This window comes from Atta cephalotes (assembly GCF_000143395.1).
Source record: "Atta cephalotes unplaced genomic scaffold scaffold00011, whole genome shotgun sequence".
Classification (NCBI taxonomy): Eukaryota; Metazoa; Arthropoda; class Insecta; order Hymenoptera; family Formicidae; genus Atta; species Atta cephalotes.
In genome coordinates, this window is record NW_012130075.1 from 1265815 (window position 1) to 1285590 (window position 19776).

The 19776-nt window shown below is 33.6% G+C and overlaps 1 protein-coding gene across 1 annotated transcript in view; it reads right to left on the reverse strand.

Moving 5' to 3' along the window:
• Nucleotides 1-177: 177 nt before the first annotated feature.
• The window catches only part of LOC105627949, a 47679-nt gene continuing 28080 nt past the window's right edge, over nucleotides 178-19776 (reverse strand). Inside the window, exons 2-4 of the mRNA XM_012198565.1 lie at nucleotides 12923-13001; nucleotides 1937-2086; nucleotides 178-354 (exon numbers count right to left, since the gene is read on the reverse strand). Of these exons, the coding sequence (XP_012053955.1) occupies nucleotides 178-354; nucleotides 1937-2086; nucleotides 12923-13001 (406 nt within the window). The remainder of the gene's footprint in view (nucleotides 355-1936; nucleotides 2087-12922; nucleotides 13002-19776) is intronic.

The following is a 19776-nucleotide window of genomic DNA, read 5'->3' on the forward strand; positions in this document are numbered from 1 at the left end:
GTTCCGTCCGTAACCGTACGTACGTACGGTACGGGTACGGTACGGTACGTACTCTACTCTCTTCTTCTTCGTTACTACGTACGACGACGACGACTACCTCTCTCTCTCTCTCTCTCTCTCTCTCTCTCTCTCTCTCTCTCTCTCTCTCTCTCCTTCCCCTTGCGCTTCCTCACCCCTTCACGCTGCTCCAGGGGCTTCACCGTACTCTTTCTGGCCATCGTCGATTTGCGAGTTTGCGGTTGTCTCACTCACGCCGACGACGATGCGCACCGAGGGATGAATAGAGGCTGCTGCTTTGGCGAAGCGAACGGTACAAGGGAGCGAGCACAACTGCGCCAAGAATCTTTCAGTACCCTAGTAAATACGAAGAAAGGTGGTGTGCTGGGATTTTCAAGTTTAAACAGGGGAAGATAGTGATGTGAGGTATATCTACACCAATGCTTCGGCAAGCATCCCTCAGGATTTACGGGAAGTAAATGTATATACGTATACAACAAGCGATGGCAACGTTAAAATCTATTGCCTGTTAAATTAACGCAATGAATTAGCGCTTTAAGCAATCTTGGTGAATGAGATTTGTGTGGATGTTCCATTGATCGACATGCTTAAATCATTAAATCTGCATCGTATTGTACGTATTGAAGTATGTAGGCATCGTCTTTCCTGCGTATCAATATTGCATTTAATTAACTTTTCGAACTGCGCCAAAATTTGTCATACACAATTTCTGACGCTGCGTTAGGAACATTTAATTTGTATTAATTAAAAGGCACTAATTAATTACAAGGAATTAAAATGATACGTGATGAACTCGTATAAAGAATGAATAGTAAACATATTTTAATAAGAATAATTCGAATTTGCAGATGTAATAAAGAAAATTGAATTACTTGACGTTTTAACAAAGAGATTTATAATTAAGTGAATTCAATAGACTCTACTATCAACTCTGGAAGATTAAATGTAGCGATAGAGAAAATAAATCTTTTCTTCTCTCGTGTCATTAGCGTTAATACAAAGAAATTTTTTGTATACATAATTATTGACAGATGGTGCGTTCTCATAAGGTGAAATAATCTACAATTATCGCCACTTGTAATACGAAGGAAAAAAATGAAAAAGATAATTTTGCTAAAGTATCTAAAAATTTAGTCAGATAGAGATTTGAAAATAATTTTGTTGGACCATCAAAATAATTCATTTATTAATATTGTGAAATATTTGAAGTGTTCACTAATGCGAATGATTATTATTTTTATTAATTTACTGTTATGTGAAAATAAATTTATATATTTTTGTCATTATATGATGTTAAATTTATATACACCTTTTTGTTTTAGCTTTTAAAAGCAATTTTTATTTCTTTTGATTTATTTTCTTCAGAGACTTAATTTATTTATGTTGTTCAAAATAATTATGTAGGATGTTCAAGCATGATGAATAATGCTGCAAAAAATTTTGACATTTTAATAATTAATTTGAGCTTGTATATCTATAATTAAACTTTTAGATACTTTAACCAAATCGTTTTGTTTTTTGTTGTTGTTCATGAAGAGAACGAATAAAAAAGATTAAAACTCTTGCGCGGAACAGAATTTCGCCGAAGCAATGATTTTCACGTCGAAATAGAAATATCTAATTTTCTCTCAGAGGACCGGCTACGCTTAAATTGGTGGCTAAATTAGAAATCGTCCCGGTAGTGGCGCCCCTGCGAAACGAGAGACGCTAATGCGGTCAACTAAAGTAAAAAGCTAACTGAAGGAGTGGTAAGTAGACACTAACACTTCCGGGCGAGCGACTCGATATCGACGGGGGTGGGTGTGCTCGCCTCGGTTTTAGCCCCGAATTAATTCTTCGAGGGTGGTCGAGCTCCCTCCATTACCGCCGGTGGAACGAGCGGCAGTAAAGTGTTCCGCCTTAAAAAGAATACATGTACCTTCATCCTGACGCCTGTAGCAATGCTTTTCTCTTCCCTTTCTTCCTTCCTCTCCCTCCCGCCGCGCCGTTTCGTTCTTGGCTCCGGTACGATGCGGTGAGTTTCCTTGAAGATTTTAAGGGAAGTCCGGGATTTTCTCCGGGCTCGATCCTGCATCAGAAAGTTCCACCGACCATTGCTTGACTGTCTTAAAATAGCGAAAGAATCATTTACTTTTTGACAGAAAGAAAAAGCATTGTATTTGCCACACTTTCTAATAACTTTTTATTAGAACGGTAATAATTGTAAAAGCTTTTTCTTCAAATAAATTCTTTGTTTCGGAAAAATTATTATGAGTCGACTTCACTAAGGTCGAAATTATTAATTATTCTTCCGAAACTGAGAATATATCGACTAACTTTACTGAACATTGTACAAAAGATTCGTCTTTTGTAATAAAACTAATGTACACTTTTAGAACTTCAAATGAAATAGATATACATATGTTTGAGGAAAGCGAGAGAGAAAATTCTAGTGCAGGAATAAAAAATAGATCTAATGTAATATGCCTTCTTCATTCACTTTTTCAATTATATTGTACTTAAATTTTGTACAAATTTAATCTTGAACAAATAAGGGTGCGTCGCGTCGTCAGCGCGGTAACAAAACGTTAATCACGCTTTCCTAATAACTGTTTCGAGACAAGAATGTTCTGGAACAAAGTTTCGTGTTTTGTTAGGTCAGGTATGTCGCAATTTGTTGACTCAGCTTTCAATTTCTTGTCCAGGAAAGACTGACCATCGATGAAGGCTACAAGTCGCCTGGGGCTCTGAGTACGCACAAAAGCATTTTTCCAGTGAATTCTTTGGTTTAAACGGTTATAGCCTATAGATCTACTCTGCTTGTAAGGAGTGAAACTAATTATACTTCGCGTTAGTGGCCTTCATTTGTGGCAGCTGTTTCTGTTCTAGTAAACGCCTATTGAATGTGTTCAAAGCTGAAGGCGCTGGAATTTCTGCCTTTATGTCGACTTTAAATAATTAAAACTTCAAAAAATTATTAACACTGAAAGAACAATTTTGCTGAAATATCTAAAAATTTAACTGGTTGTAAATCTAAATATAATTTATATTTTGTTGATAATTATCAAAATAATTATGTAGGAAATTCAAGCATAATGCAGCAAAAAATTTTGATATATTAACAATCAGCTTGAGTATACTGTATAATTAATTTGTTCAAAATTATTTTCATATCTTCTGCAGCTAAATTTTTTTATATAAAATCGTTTTTCCTGCAGATATGTATTATGATTTAAATAAAAAAAATATAAAATATATATATAAAATATATATATATATATATATAAACATTGCAATATATGTATTATTCCTTGTATTTTCTTTTTCAATTTTATGGAGATCAAAAATATTACAAATGATTGAAAAAAAAATTTAAGGGAAATATCTTAAGGCTCTCGATGAAAAGATAACGTCAAGATATGGCACTAGCAGACTCTGTCGCGTCAAGTCTTCAATTTATTACCTCATATTATCCGATGTCGTATTGAATATTCGATGCACGAGTGATCTCGGTGGATGAAGAAAGAGAGTACCGGCGGCGGATGTTGAGCGGGCGAAGAGATCGATACGAGCCAGCAGCAGAGCACGATGCCCGCGAGTTCCATATAATCGTAGAAGAGAGGAAAAAAAGGAGAATGAGCGATAGCAGTCGCGCTGCTCGCGCAGCGCGCAAGCCGAGATAAAAGCGTTTATGGGGAAGAAACGGGGATGGTTCACCGGTTGGGGCGTGGTGGGCACCATCGCGAGTATATACGAGGGTCAAGGTTAACGTGGGAATTCCATATGCCGACGTGATAGTTAATGCCACGTGCGTATTAAGCATTCCTCTTGATTTTCAACGAGGAAAACGAAAAGTTTTCTGACTCTCATTCTGCTTTTGTCTCTAATCAGTGTTTTCTTCCGAAATACATTGCAATGTGTTTGCACTTATTTTTATATCTGGTTATGTATTTATAAGCACAGAGAACGTTGACATTTGAAAATATATATTTATATCTCGTTAAAGTTAATTATTTAATATTAAATAAAAGGTTGTATCAATACTAAATTAATCTAGATTTGTCATATGAATAAATCAATAAGTGAGAAAAGAACAATTACAATCAAGGCCAGATCTAACTAAATAATATTTATATGTAAATTGTAGATACAACTTTCAATTATAAACTAACACCACTTACTGTCGGACTTGAAATGCAATCATAAACTGAAGGTGAAATTATATCAAATTAAATTGTGGAAATTTGTAACGTTTGATTGAATAATTATGTGTTTAATTGATTTTACGGTGACACATAGTGGAGGATTGCGATAAGTACCGTATCGATTACTATCATAAATGAAGCAAACAGAGTAAAATATCGGAATAACATATACTTACAACACAAATCAGAGAATGAAGCACGAAGAGCACGTTTATGGCAAGCAGCACGGACAACGGGGATGATTCACCTCTGATAGGGGGTTTGCGATAATTACGAGGGTCAAGGTTAAAGAGAGACAGATCCACATGCGGTACATTAATTCAACCCGCACGTGTGCGGCTTTTTCTCTTTTCCTTTCATTGAATAACGTACGATTTTACATAAAAACTGCAAGCGTCGGATTTACACAAATCTGCAGTTAATGAATTTTAATAAATTTTCCTTAAAAGATCTGTGTAAATGCATTTCAGAAAGACAAATGTTTCCTCGATTTAAATTTTCGCTGTGACTTTGAATGCGAATAATAGATAAGTTTTCTTTGCGCTAAGAGCTTGGAAAATAAAATCGAGAGCAGTATCTTCTCTCATTCACGCTTTAAAGAGAAAATCTTGTGAGTTATAAGCACTATGTATGCTCTTTATAAGAATTCTTGGAGTTGCACTTAGGGAACTTGTGGTCTATGTTCTTGTTTGATCATCTTCCTTTCGTTAATGGATATTCATGGAAATACAGCATTATACAAAAATGTTATCTGGATTCACTATCAATGAAAATATATACTTTAATGATAATATTCTTACACAAGATTATTATATCAAATAATCATCAGGAATATTATAGAAATAGAACATCTCGGCCATATATATTTTATTTCGACTAAAAATTTCAAAGTAAATATGATTAATACGATACGCATAAAATGTAAGAAATGAATACACAAAGAATTGATTATTAATTTTATAAATAAATTCATAGGATATTTGTTAAATAATAAATTGAAAGATATGTAGTTAAATCATCAATGTGACTTTTCTGTCACGTTAATTAAACTCAGATAGCCACGTCTGAATCCAAGATATTGAACACAAACCGTCGGATGATTCAACGGAATGATCTCACACGTAGGTAGATAAATTCTTCGAAAACAATCGATAAATTAGCTGTCATCGTTTTTTGTGAAAGTATAATAAAATTTTGTCTTTACAATAAAAATTTGTCTTTATGAAAGTAGATACAATCTTACTAACCGCAACTGAAGATCTCCGGTGGTCCAATGGGAATTTGAATTTTGTAATAAATAGCTCATAGATTTAGTCCCGCGATACCTACGGCGATGTTGCCACGCACTGATTGCCATAAGAACCGCGGAGAATAATAGCGATTCCCCAGGTCGACGCGGAATTCCTTAATGAGTCTCTTCTGGGTCGAAGGACGGGGCCGCAAGTCATGGCGATGAGAAAGAAAGAAAGTGAAACTAAAGAGGATAGTCGATGATAGGAAATTAGGACGCCATGAAGCTGGAGAATTACATCTTTTAATCATCGATTCAATTATCTCGTCAGCACATATAACGATGAAATCTCCATAATAAGGTGTTACTTTTTAAATTTTGATAACTAATTAAAATTAATGTAATTAATTAATGTGTAATTAATCAAAATGTGTAAAATCAAAAAAAAAAATTAAAAATGTTAATAACAACAAAAATTACAAAAAATATTTGTATTATTTTTATAACTTGTACTAATATTTTTCTTTCATTTTTATAGAAGATGTTTATGGATATATAATATTTTATGATGTATTATATTTTTTCTCTAAGAAAATATTTTTTGAAGAAAAATTTTGAGAAAGATGCGTTTGTTTACAAGCACAGTCTAATCGCTAGATGCAGGCATGCATTTAGATGCCACCGTCGCGTCGATAAATTGATACGCTCGTCTACATAGTTCGCATAGGTGCGAATGCATCGCTATGGTAAGGGTACATAATACCCTTCTCAAGACATCCTTAGTTAGGCCTTCGCCACCCGGCAAATTGAAATTATTGACACGGGCCATCGCACATTATTGTTTCATTATCGGAGCATCGCCATTTATGAATCTCATCCTTTAAACGTTCTTTTATTCTTCTTCAGTGCTTCTTTTATCCGATTTAATTTTAAAATCACATCTTTATGCATTGACCATTGTGCTGATAATGTTAATATTATTGAAGTTGAATTCGACTGACAACGACAAGATCGTTAACTTACAATTAATGCGTGCGATTTAGCACATGCTCTGTTTTGCAAACTCTTTAAAATTTAAAAAATTTTTTTAGCTGGAAAAATTTGACGCGTCAATATATCACCGGGTTTTACCGACAAAATTCACTAAGTAAATTATTATCGAGCGCGTCCTGCTATTTACCGCAACGGGACCCAGCTTTATCTCGATCTAGCTCACGTATGTACTTATCGAGATGAACGAGGCGTTACTTATCGCACTGCTAAAAGTGGCCATTAGATAAGGCTCGGAATGCGTACATTGAACTGGAATATTACCCAATTCTGTTATATGGATCGTACCTTTTTATGAGTTATATTTTATCCATTTTATTTCAATTAAATTGTACTGATTGGTTTTTATTATCTTTATTGCCGTGAATCCATATTATTTTTCTTTTATATTATTTTATTAGATATTAAATGTACATATACTTGCTTATTGAACAATTCTAAAAATGATTTTTATTAATAAATACTACTATTATTTGTTATTTATATTATTTATCGGATGTATGCTGTCAAATTCATAATGATTTTATAATTATTTATATTATTAACTGTGTATCAATTTTGAGATATTTTTAATCATTTTTGTAGGTCGCCACTGTTTCTATCTAATATATCATTAATTTAATTAAAACAATTAAAAGAGAAAATAAATTAATAGTTAAATACTATAATATTAAGAGCCAATACTGAATGTTTATGTATACTTAATTTATTCTATATGATAATAATAAATTTTGATACATTTCGGTCCACGATTCGGATCCTTTTCAGTACATAATCAACGTAATCAAATTATAAACTATAATATACGCATAATACACTTAATCAATTTATTGATACAGACAAATAGTTTTAAATTGACTAAGTATATATGAGTATATTATAGTTTGTAATTTAATTGTGTTAATTATCTACTGAAGAGGATCTGAATCGTGGATCGAAATGTATCAAAATTTATTATTGTCATACAAAATAAATTATGTATATATAAATATTCAATATTAACTCTTAACAGCATTTACTAACTATTGATTGAAAACAATGGAGTTAAATGATTTAACTCAAGAAAATATATTAAATTTGTATCAAATTTAGTTTACTAAATGTATATGTTAATATGAACGATTTTTAACCACAGAAATGGATTTAATTTACATTTTAACATACATGAAAGTTTTTAAATGTTACTTAAGAAAGAATTGGATTGCCATTGCTCCTTTGATATCTAATAGTGTACATCTATTGCTTATCAAATAAGTAATTAAAATTATTCTCAATAATAGTATTAATGAAGAGCGCTTTTTTCTCATCTTTCTTACAAAGATAAAAAAGGCAAAAAATATTGAGGTATCGTCGAACATGCGCGACACTCAAAATGCACGGATAAGTCTAGGAGAATCCTCCTATCGGAACTTCCACTCTTATATCTTCATTCCACTTCTGCCTCCCTGCGATCTCTCTGCAATTCTCACCGCCTCTCAACGTTCCGCGGGCATGCTTTTTTTTCTTTATCGCGAATTATGCTAATTACCGGAGCCTTTGGTGAAGGGCGAGTGGTGCTGGTTTTGGCGTGATGCAGGTTGTTGTCGACATAGGTAGGCAAAAGAAGAATAATCGGGGCGTTAATTTGTCTCGGTGCAAGAGCGGGAGAAAAGGCAACCGACGATGACGACGACGACCTCCGGTACAAGGTGGAAACGAGCCACTGCTGAATGGATAGAAGGTGGGAGGAATCGATTTATCTGGAAGAGAGTCCTAAAGCTCTTGATGGTCCTTTGTCATTCTATTGGTTCTGCAGGGTACAAATTGGGAAATGGTGAATCTTACCGATAAGTCGTCAACCCGTGATTTGCATAGAATATTGCATGATTATTTCGATCTCTACTTCAGATAGTGCGTTTGATGCCAATTCTAGCGATCCGTGTTGAAATTTCATTAAATTTTTATTTACGTGAAATATAACGAAAATTGATGTAAACGAAGAATTAATGTCTGACGTGAAATATAGTTTGGCAGGATACATCAATCCGTACTAGCAATATTTCTGAATTATATTATACCGTCACTTTTAATTAGATTTATTGGATAAATGATTTTATTATTATTAACGATTTTAAATGACAAAAACTTTGTTGTAATTATCTTTAAAGTAATTATCTTTACATAGAAATGTATAATTTTAAAAGACTGAAGAAAGTTGTTACAAAAAATATTTCTATATTATTGTTACTCTCTAATTGAGCTTTGATTAATTCTTAATAACGAACAATGATATTTTGCTTCAGCGAAACTAAAAAAAATAAGCGGAATCCTATTAAAGTACAAGAATAGGCAGGGAAAGGATAACGATCATTTCGCGAGTTGAAATTCAGAGATGACTGAAAAAAAACTCATAAAGGTGACTACCCCGATAACGCGCCGAAAACGGCGCTAACGACGTTGCTTGCAACAATGGCAAGAAGAACTTGCCGCGGTAATCTTCAATTCCATTAAATCTCGGCGCGGTGGACGCCGCGCAGAGATGACGACGAGCAGACGACCAGGTGTTCACCGATTTACGAAAGCGCGCGTACATACATTCTTCCACCTGGACCGGTTTCAAGGCGCTTTTTATAGCGGTTCTTTTCCACCATCGTTAAAAAAAAGGGACAAGAGTGTCGCAGGCTGTGGCTCTCTCTTCTCGGATTCACTTAGATGCTAGTGATGCGGACACACTTCCAGGATGCGTTCCCATTCTTCATTCATTCTCTCTTGAATGAGGAAAGGAGAAGAAATAAAAAGATTTTTCTTTCTTGACGTATGTACACATGCCTGTATCACCTTCCTGAGGTTGTAGCTTTTTTTTCTACTCTGCTCTTGGCGGACGAGAAATAGCGGACAAGAAGGATAGTTATCCGGCGCTTTTCTTGTTTTATACGGAAAAAAAAAAAAAGAATTTTTCTAAAGTACCTAAAAATCTAGCTAGATATAAAAATATGAAAATAAAATAAAAATAAAATAAAAAATAAAAAATTATTTTTAAATCTGTATTTAGTTAAATTTGTAGATATTTCAGCAAAAATTGTCTTTTTTGTATAATTACTGTCAAGTTGGACTTTTTTTTATTAAAGTCTACAAATCTCACCTACTGTTGTTTTTGTGTTCCTTCCCGGTTATTCGGTTAATTTGCGTTCTGATTAAAATCCCACAGACCTTAGTTATAACGAGAGAGATAATTGAAGAGAAGATTAAGCACAAAGATGCATAACTATTAAGAGATATTCCGCAGAAATATAACAGTGGAGGTATTTCAAACTTCGGATCTGATATTTGACTTTCTCTGTTGACTTTAAGTAAACTTTGCTTTAAGAAATTTCCTTTAATGCTTGATTACATAGAAATGTATAATTTAAAAAGATTGAAGAAAGTTGTTACGCGCACGTGTGCGAGACACGTTTCAAAAAATTTTTTCAGAGAAAAGATTTAATCTGTAATAATGACTAAAAAAAACCTTATTAAAAGAATGTTAAAAAGAATGTATGATGAATATTAGAATAACCTATATAGAAACTTTTGGCTGAGTTTGGCCCTTTCAAGAATTATTCAATTGAACTTCTCATCGAGAAGAAAAGAAGGAACGATTTCTAAAGCTAAGTTTCGGAGAAAAACATGAGAGGTGATACTTTTTGAAGCGTCATGTATCTGCATATGTGGAAGCCGTTTGCTCGAAAGGGTCAAAGGTGACAGGGGTCTTGTAAAGGTACGAAATGCTAATAAGCCGTCTATTGTATTCGAATGCGATATTATGTCGCGACCGTATTCTTTCTTCCTATGGACATACGAAAAGATCCTTAATGTGGAGTAGCGATTTCTTCTTTTAAAATGAAACGAGGTGCTCCTTCTAAGTCTTTTTCCGTCTTACAAGACTTATTTGAAATTATAATCCGGCCGGAAGTGTTTTATAAATGCATGGGAAACGACGAGCTTATCTTCCTGCGCGTTCTTAATATTTATCTTTTTAATCCTAGCTAGATATTTTGTAATAACCGTCAGGAATGAAAAGAATTCTATGAGAAAGAATAAATCGTAAACTTTTCATGGTCAATCAGCTTTATGTATAAAATATTCGGAAAGAAATAAAGATACAAAGTTAAATATATGCCTATAAAATTTTTGTCTATACTATAAAAACTAATAAATTTTCGAATTAATATAATCGGAAATCGGAAACTTTGTATTGTTGTATACCTTGTACTGTTTAATTCAAACATGTAATATTTAATCCAAACTTGTAATATTTAATCTAAATTTAATAATTCGTAAAATTTTTATAGATATTTTTTCTTTGAAAAAAAAAATACATTAATTTTTATATTATTTTCATAAAAAATAACTTTTGTTATTATTTTAAATAAAAGATAAAGATAAAAAAATACGTTTAATTAAACATAAAACAAATATATATTTTTAAATATTTAATAAAGTGGCAGTAATCTTATCATTACATTTATTTATTTATTTATTTGTTCGATGGTATTTCAGTTTATTGTTTTAGAGAAGTTTATGGAATATTTCCTGCACATACTTCAACTTGTGTTGTTTTAAAAGTTTCGAAATGGGGAAACGCGTTTGTCGTGCGGACGAAACGAATTCCTTGCCTCTTTGTGCGCACGGACAGTTACTAACAAATTATAAAAATGTCGAACTACAAATCCCAATTGTATCATTCATTTCACGACAGGTCGTTTTGTAAGAGTTATTGATTTTCTGTTAACAAGGAAGTATTGTAAAAAATAGTTTGCATACAAAAAAACGTAAGAAAAAAGACAGAATTCAATAACAATAATTCACGTTTAAGTATGAATAGTAGCTGATATTTAATTGGTAGCGTTCAATTACGGAAATGTATGTATATTATACATGAGATTTACAATGCAATAGAGGCGTTGTTTCATTCGCATTTTTAGCATAATTTAATTACATCAAAAAAATAAACATTTATACGTTTCGCTTGCGATGATAAAACTTGGCACTATACGATGAGCCGCAATTTTAATTGGCTCACTTTGCTTGCTCTGTTTTTTTCTTCACTTTACCGCATGGATTCATCCTGTTTACTCTGGGAGATATAAAAAGCAAAAGCACCAGGATGCAATGCCGATTTCCTCGTGTTCTTAATCCCGGATACTATAACGTAAGCATGCAGCAATGCTGCAGAAAGCTTTTGTATATAGAATTATTGTGTATATAGATTAAGGATTTTAATGAACTGAGTTCTTTTCAGGAATATTTTATCGAAATGGGAAAAGAGTTAAATAAAATTAATATCAAGTTATAAAAAAAGAATATAAAATTAATATTAAAAATATTCTTTCCCGATTATGAGATTATAAGATTAAAAATAAAGTCTTTAAGTACTTAAATTAATCTTCAATAACTGTAACTAAAAAAGCGAAATTTAATGCTTTAAGAATTTTTTAATGTTTTAAGAAGCACTTCGAATTTGAAGAATGGTTTCGTTATTGCGCTCTTCAGTTAATAAATGGTCCGCGTTTGCTTCATTCGATCAGCACTCAGCTCGATCGGACTCTTGTAAGCCGCGCGAGCGGATTAGACAGTACGACTCGACGATGCGATTACAAATGTAAATGCACTGCTACGACCAGACGTTCCACTCCCATGTCGGCTTGACCCTGTCTTTGTTCATCGAGTCGACGGCGATCTGCCTGCGTTATCACGATATATGCAACCATCAGCCATCGCCGATCGGATCGACATGGCCAGGTCGCGCCAGCTACTTTCAAGAATTAATGCAATTAATGCGCCGACTTACCGTCCGGATATTAGCTCGATCCAGGATCGCCCGGCCCGAGTATGTAAATTAGCCACAGGACACGTAAAACATCGTGTGAACTCTGCTGACCCAAAAGTTACGTACGACCGAATAAATATGCACTGAGAAGTATTTAGTATTTATGATAATTGCAATTGGAAGAATAATTATGATTAAGAATTTTTACAGTTATTATTGCTATAATGTTAACAATAATAGTTATATTTATAATTTTATATATATATAAATGTATAATGATCGAAAACAATTATAATCATTCTGCTGTAATTATTATTACTAACATAATAATTATAAAAATAGAGCTCCTAAATAATTATGGATAGATTATTTTATTATGCAATTATAATTATAAATACCAAACACTTGTCTTTCAATGTGAAGCTCTCAAAACATGTAAAATCAGGCTATGTTCAGAAACTCAGAACTTTACGAGTGCACTCATGTATTATTTTATCTTTATTTAACATTCGTGAACAATAAGGATAAAATAATATATGATGCACTCGAGTGAAGTTTCTGAACGCAGCCTTAAGGGAATCTTCGTAAATTGTCGGCATGACATACAGCTTCTTTAATGAATTTTTATGCAGAGATAAATTGTTCACATACTTGCAGAGTTTCCATCTTGATAACTGATTCCATGTTCCTTTGGTCCTTTAATCTCCATAGGACGTTACTGGAAATAATACTGAAAGAAGAAATAATAAAATTAGAAAAGCTGCTCACTGGATAGAATATATAACGCGAAATTCTATTTTGCAATCGAATTTATTTTTCGTACAGCATTAAAATCTTTTTGTCAACAAAATATCATAAGATTAAGCTAGAAATATCCAGGAGACAATATAAATCGATTGTTGTGGAAGATCTGGATCGTCATAAAATGCCTCTGAATAAAAACTGTGTCGAGCCGTTACATAATTTTTATTTATACTGTTCGTTGTGGTGCAACAGAGATATTCTCATTGAAAATGCAATTAACGATACTGCGGTGTAAGCGCTACTAATGGCAGTAATACTAGTAGTGGCGCAAAGTCAAAAGAAGTGCTTCGCTCACTACGGAAAGAATTAACTGGCAAGCTGCAGTTAACGTTCCGACGTGGAGAGCCGGAATACTTAAGAATAATACTGGCTTCGCGCAGAGTAGTCCGCGCGCAGGAAAACGCGAAATCAGTTACGTAAGAACGGCTTAATTAAAATTGATAAATAGTCGGCACCACCGACGCAGGCAACCTCGTTATAGCGGCAAAGTTTCCTTTAATTTTACCAATTAATACGTGATTCGTGTTCTTCCGCCCAGCTATCACAATCGAGATATATATTTGGCGACTTTCGAGAAACCCATAAATTCTTGTCGGATGTGATAATAGTTGAAGGATAATTATTTCGTTTTCTTGTCGACGGGTTTTGTCTATGTACACTCAGAAAAAAAGAGTAGCAGCAATTATGAAGACAGCTGTACAAGGTTTATATTTAAGGTAACCAGATCTTATATGCTTTGTGATTTTTTTCCAATTTTTTGCCGACTCCGAAATTGAAAACTGATGGAGATTCAGATTAAAAAAAGGAAATATTTCTGCACATTAAAAAAATACACATTTTCAAATATTTACACGAGTGTAGTGAAAATTTTAAGAAAAAATAACATTTAGATCATATTAGGTATATATATATATATATATATATATTTATATATATATCTAATGTATAACCTTCCTTTTTTCATAAAAACATTAGAAAAATGGAAAATAAAATGATTCAACATGATTGTTGTGTTATTTTATATTATTTATTTTATAATTTTATAAAATGATAAATTTATTAACATATTAATTGATATATTTATTGACATGTACATACAGAACTATTTTCCAAATAATTGACTTATCTACTTATTTATTTATCTTCATGATATTTAACAGGTGAATTAGAATCGATGGAAATAACAAAAGTATAAAAAAAAACGTTACAATCGATTACTATACTCAATATGCCTAGGGGGTTGGCCAATATATTGATTCTATCTCACAAAGAGTTTCCTTTTTCTAGTTATAAACAAAACGTGATGAAAATATAAACTAACTATAGTAATGAAAAGTAGAAGTATAGAGCTACAATAATATAAACCACAAAAACTAATAATTATCTCTTGATAGTTGTAGAAAGCAATTACTTATCTATGAAATGTTACATCACGACCATGATGTTCTGCATTTTGCTTTACTGACAATAACAGAATGAACTATTTGAGCAATAAACTGATGCAATCGAGTCAGATGGACAACCTGTACATGACTTACTAATGCTATCTGTTAAATTCACTGTGTAATTACACCAAACAGGTCATATAAGGTAAACCATTTAGAATCCAGTTACCTTAGAAATTAATGTGCAATACATAGCTGATTAAATTATTTTATAGATATTGCAACTATAACAAAATAGTTTATACAACACACTATATGTACATTAATTCTACATAAAAAGCTTGTATATCACTGTTTATCTCTAAGTATATTAATCGCGCGCGTGAGCACAGTATATTATATTAATTTGATATTTGATTATAGCATTGTCGACATCGGAATGTACATCGATTGTTACAAAATGAAGTGGAAATTCTAGTCCTGTTGGTGATTGTCCCTTTATTGTTCGTGGTCGAAAGTGCATCGTGAAAATTTCCGATGGACCGAAACTTTTCCCGGAGTTTGCTGAGAAGAGAGAACGCGGTGACTCCGATGGCGTCAAATAATCTCATTAACCAAAGTGTATCTGATCGTTTAAAGTCGACCAATGGTTTCGCTATCGCCAGAATGGTTCTGTTTACTCCCTTCCCGCCCTCTCTTCTCGCTCTCGTCGCTTTGCATACTCGAATGGACCCGGGAGTGTTCCCGAATCCATTAACGGACGGTTCGGGTCAAGTTTACTTAAGACCACGACGCCGTCGTGAATCTGCCAAGAAAGCAAAAAGCTTTATTAGACAATGACAAAGTGAGAACGGCGGTTTGCACGGCGGAATCATAATGAGAAACGAAGAAAAGTCAGGTTTCGATGAAAAATCGCCTTACATCGCTTTGAGAATAGCTGAACACAGAACCCAGGGAGATCGTCTTCCTTAATAAACTCGCGGTCGATCTTCTCCAGCAAGAATATAAACGGCTTAAACTTCTCCACATTAGATACTACAGAATTGTCGCGAGTTGAGTTTGAAGAGCGTTCAATTAAAGTTTTCGAGTACGGTTACTCTGTTTGCACGGACGTTTATAATTCTATATTTTCATATGAATATGATAACATCGTATTCGTGCGACTACGTGTGGATGCGAACACGAAATAAGTGGCTGTTAAATGTGGTAAGCTTACTGTGAGCTCGTTGAGAAATTTAGTTTTGAGATATCTGCTATTCTACGATGCAGTTTATCCGAGACTCAGGTATTATGTGAGAAAGATCCCGGCAAACCGTCACTACAAGTACCTTAACTCGCGACATCGATATACGGGACGGCTAACGAGGCATTTCAAAGCGCGATTGTCTACATCAAAGTTGCATGATAAGGATCAAAGTTCTATCGAGAATATCTCCTATCGTTGTGTCGCAGCGACTCTCATTCTCCACAGAGACTCATACAAAATTACTCGGCATTGTCTTTCTCTTTCCCGAGGCAATGGTTGGTAATTATTATATAACTTTGCGTTATATTTACACATCTCGAAAATGAAAGCTCCCACGTCTATTTGTCGCATTTGCGTAGAGAAGTAAAAATAAATCTGATTGATGATTTTATATTACGATTTGAATTAATCTTTTAATATATAACCTCTCTTATAAATATTAAATATATCGTATTAATTGAAGGAATCTTTTCTTATAAATTTCATGAGAAGCGAAAGAAATAGTTTCAACACCCAATAAAAAAATTTATTTGATTTAAAGAAATTATGTTCAAATCAAAGAAATTTTTTTTTTAATTTAACTGTAGAGTAAAGAAACATTTCTTTGAATCGAAGAAACCTTTCTCTGGGCGAATGCTTTCACATTCTTGATTTTCGCGTTGTATTTTCATGTTTTTTGTAATATAAATGTAAATCTGTGCTACAAGTCGTTACTATAAATACTTTTACCTGACGATTTTTTTCGCATTTTTTTCCTCGAAAATTTTTCCTCGGCTTAGTAAACCATGTGACAGCATTTTCGCAGATCCTTAGTCATCAAGGATCACCGATCATGCGACAACCGCCATGGTAAAGTCAATGTTTTCGGAACGGATGGACATGAAGATGGAGTGGTCGCGACAGACGAAGATGGAAACGTAGACAGAGACGGAAGCGGTTACCATGACGACCATCGAGAGGAAAGAGAGTGGATTGCGGCGAACAGGAGGTTGAAGCGAAAGAGCAAAAGAGAGAAAAAGCGACGAGGGGTGAATGAAGAGCTACGATACATGGGGTGAACCGAGAGAAAGAGAAAGAAAAAAAGACCCATGGAGGAGAATGAAAGAGAAGTTACGATCTAAGGGATGCAAAGCAAGAGAATGGAGAATACTGGGAGAAAAGGGAGATAGGACTCAGGAGAAAATAAATGAGAAGATACGACTTGGAGTAAGCAAGAAGGAAGACTGAAAAAAAGCAAGAGAAAAACAGCAAGAGTCGGCAAGACAACTACACGATGATAGTAAGGCAAGTTTATGAGTGTCAAAAGGAACGGTGTGGGTAAAAGTAGGCATATTACGGTAGCGCAACAAGAGAGAGTCTGAATCACAAGAAAATACGACTAAAAATGTAAGAGAAAAATGCTATTCAGACAGTTTTTTTGCTGTTCAAAGTCGTCAGCTACAAATGTTAACAGCACAATCACATTTCTAGTATTCATGTTCCCTTAAGTATTAACCTTCTTTTATTAATATATTTCATCTTGCAAACGCACCGTTAGATTTTTCGAAAACTAAAATAATTAAAATTCAATTACCGGTTTTTTATTGTCTAAATTTTAAGAGCAAGAAGAGAGAGATTGCTCATTTTAACCGCTTTCAACAAAATATGTAGACCAACTTCGCCAAGATGGATAGAGATAAATATGAGATGGAGTAAGACGACCGTCGAAAAACAGGACACAGGGAGAAACACCATGAAAGGATGAAGGACGGAGAAACGGCTGACTGGGAAAACTATTACTCTCTCTCCCGATCCTCCCCCGTCGTCTTTACCTCCCTCGACCTGGTTCGGTAGAGGGTTTGAGTCTCGAGTGATGTTAATTGCGCTGCTACCGCCAGCAGGCAATATGTATTCGAGGAACGCTCGGAACGTTCGAAACGAAGACGACTCGTAAACGCCACATATTTGCACCACCTTTCTCCCTCTCATCTGGAGAAAAGTAATGCTTTCGCGACGAGCATCGCGACCAAAGTGGATCAAACTTCTGCGATGCGCGATGGCAATATCGCGCGACGATAGATACACCGCGTGGCCAACGAGTTTCGATGGGTAGTTGACGCCATTTGTATGGTAATTTTTCGCGACTATACTCTCTGCCTAATTTGCGCCGTTTCGTCGCGAATATCGGTTCTGTGACGCGCGAGAAGTTACGAACGATGCGAAAATGACGTCGATAGCTCCAGCGATAGCTCGGAGGTGAAAATGTTGATTTTGTTGTTCGCTGTTGTGTATCGATATTTTTACGCGATATTGTTCGCGGAACAAGTTTCGTGACGTCATCTTATTTTCCGGAAACACCTACCTACATTGGGAAAAATGATGCCCCGCGGGAATAACAAGAGCGAAGTTAGCTAGACTCGCGATATTAATATAAAAAAACGAGATATATGAAAAATAGTATAGTAGTTACAAATTACAGTCAGTGTGAAATATTTGATAATTTTTCGACCTTTAAATTGGTCGAAATATTTTATCGGTGATGCGAAATTTTAATTCTGACGAAATATTGCTATCTTTTCATTATATCGGAATGTTACTTCCAACTACGATAATACAGGGAAAATTATCCTTTTCCCGATTAAACAGTTCTTTGGTTTGAATTTCGAATCGATTTGTCTCTACTAAAAATTAGCGCTACATATTTCCGGTCATGAAAAGCCGATATCACAATTTCGCTAATGGAATCGCTAGCATGCCATTTATAGTGACAGATAAATATATCGGTTTAAATGACCGTAATGGAGAATGGCGATTTTAATACGAGTTGAATAATTTCCATTTTTGTGGTCAGGTGCGGGCATATGACATTTGCTGTAATGAATTGAGCACAAGAGTTTAATGGTAATAGTTAATACGAGTCCTCGATTTAAGCGATTTTGGTCGATAACAAAATTCTCGTTAACGTACTTCCAAGTTTGCAAAAAAAAAAAAACTGACAGAAACAGAAAACTGTCAACTACAAATACTGCAAACTCGATATGTAAAAAGAGAAACTCGAAAAGAGTATAGTATAATTTTGGAAAAATATTTCCGGAAAAATATTTTTTTTGCAACAATAATTTAAACATTCCGATGTAAAAAGCAATACATATACAGAATAGCAACATTTGTGTTTCTGTTGTAAACGATCCTCGTAAAAAATCGATTGCGACATAAGACGAGAATTAATGCCATGTAGGGTCAGTAGCATCGTATGCGACTCGATACAGGACGAGACAATTGCGCCCAATCTTTCCATTGGTTTCTAAATGAACGGTCGTGCCGGTGTGAAAGGCGCAGCCAACATGTTATTACACCGATAGGGTACTGTCAATGATGCTGAAGACCTTGAGCGGTTTATATACCACACGAATCATACGACTCATGAAATATTTAAAAGATTCTTTCTTTTTTTGTGCTGATAATTAATTAGTATCTGTTGTATATGTAAATTTATTACGTATACCAAAAGAAAAGTGTTTGGCATTTGTAACCATAACTGTTTGGTAAAATAATTATAATTAAGAGCTCCATTTTCATAGTTAGTACTACATACTGTAATGTTAATAACAATTGTACTAAAAACGTACTAAATTTTAATAAATATTTATTTCAATAATACTAATTAAATTTATTAAATTTAAATATATATTTATTTAGTATACGAACCATTAATTTAATTTAATTGATTGATTCTTTTTTAGCAAATATTTATTGTAAGCAAATATCTAGATGGTATTATTTAAAAAAATATGTATTAAAATTTCATAATTTTTTTCAGTATATATTTCAAGTTCTACTAGAAATATATATTGACATCGAAAATAAGTATAAATTATAATTAAATTACTATAATTGCATTTTTTTTTCTCAATATATTATAAATAAAAATCTTATATACTCGTAAATTATTAATTACTATCAATTGGACAAAATGCAGAGTAATAATATATAGAAAAAATATATATGCACACTGTAGTTGTATAGCATAATCTAGCATAATATAAAAATAAAAGAAAAGTAGATAATTACATTCACATTTCATTCATAGA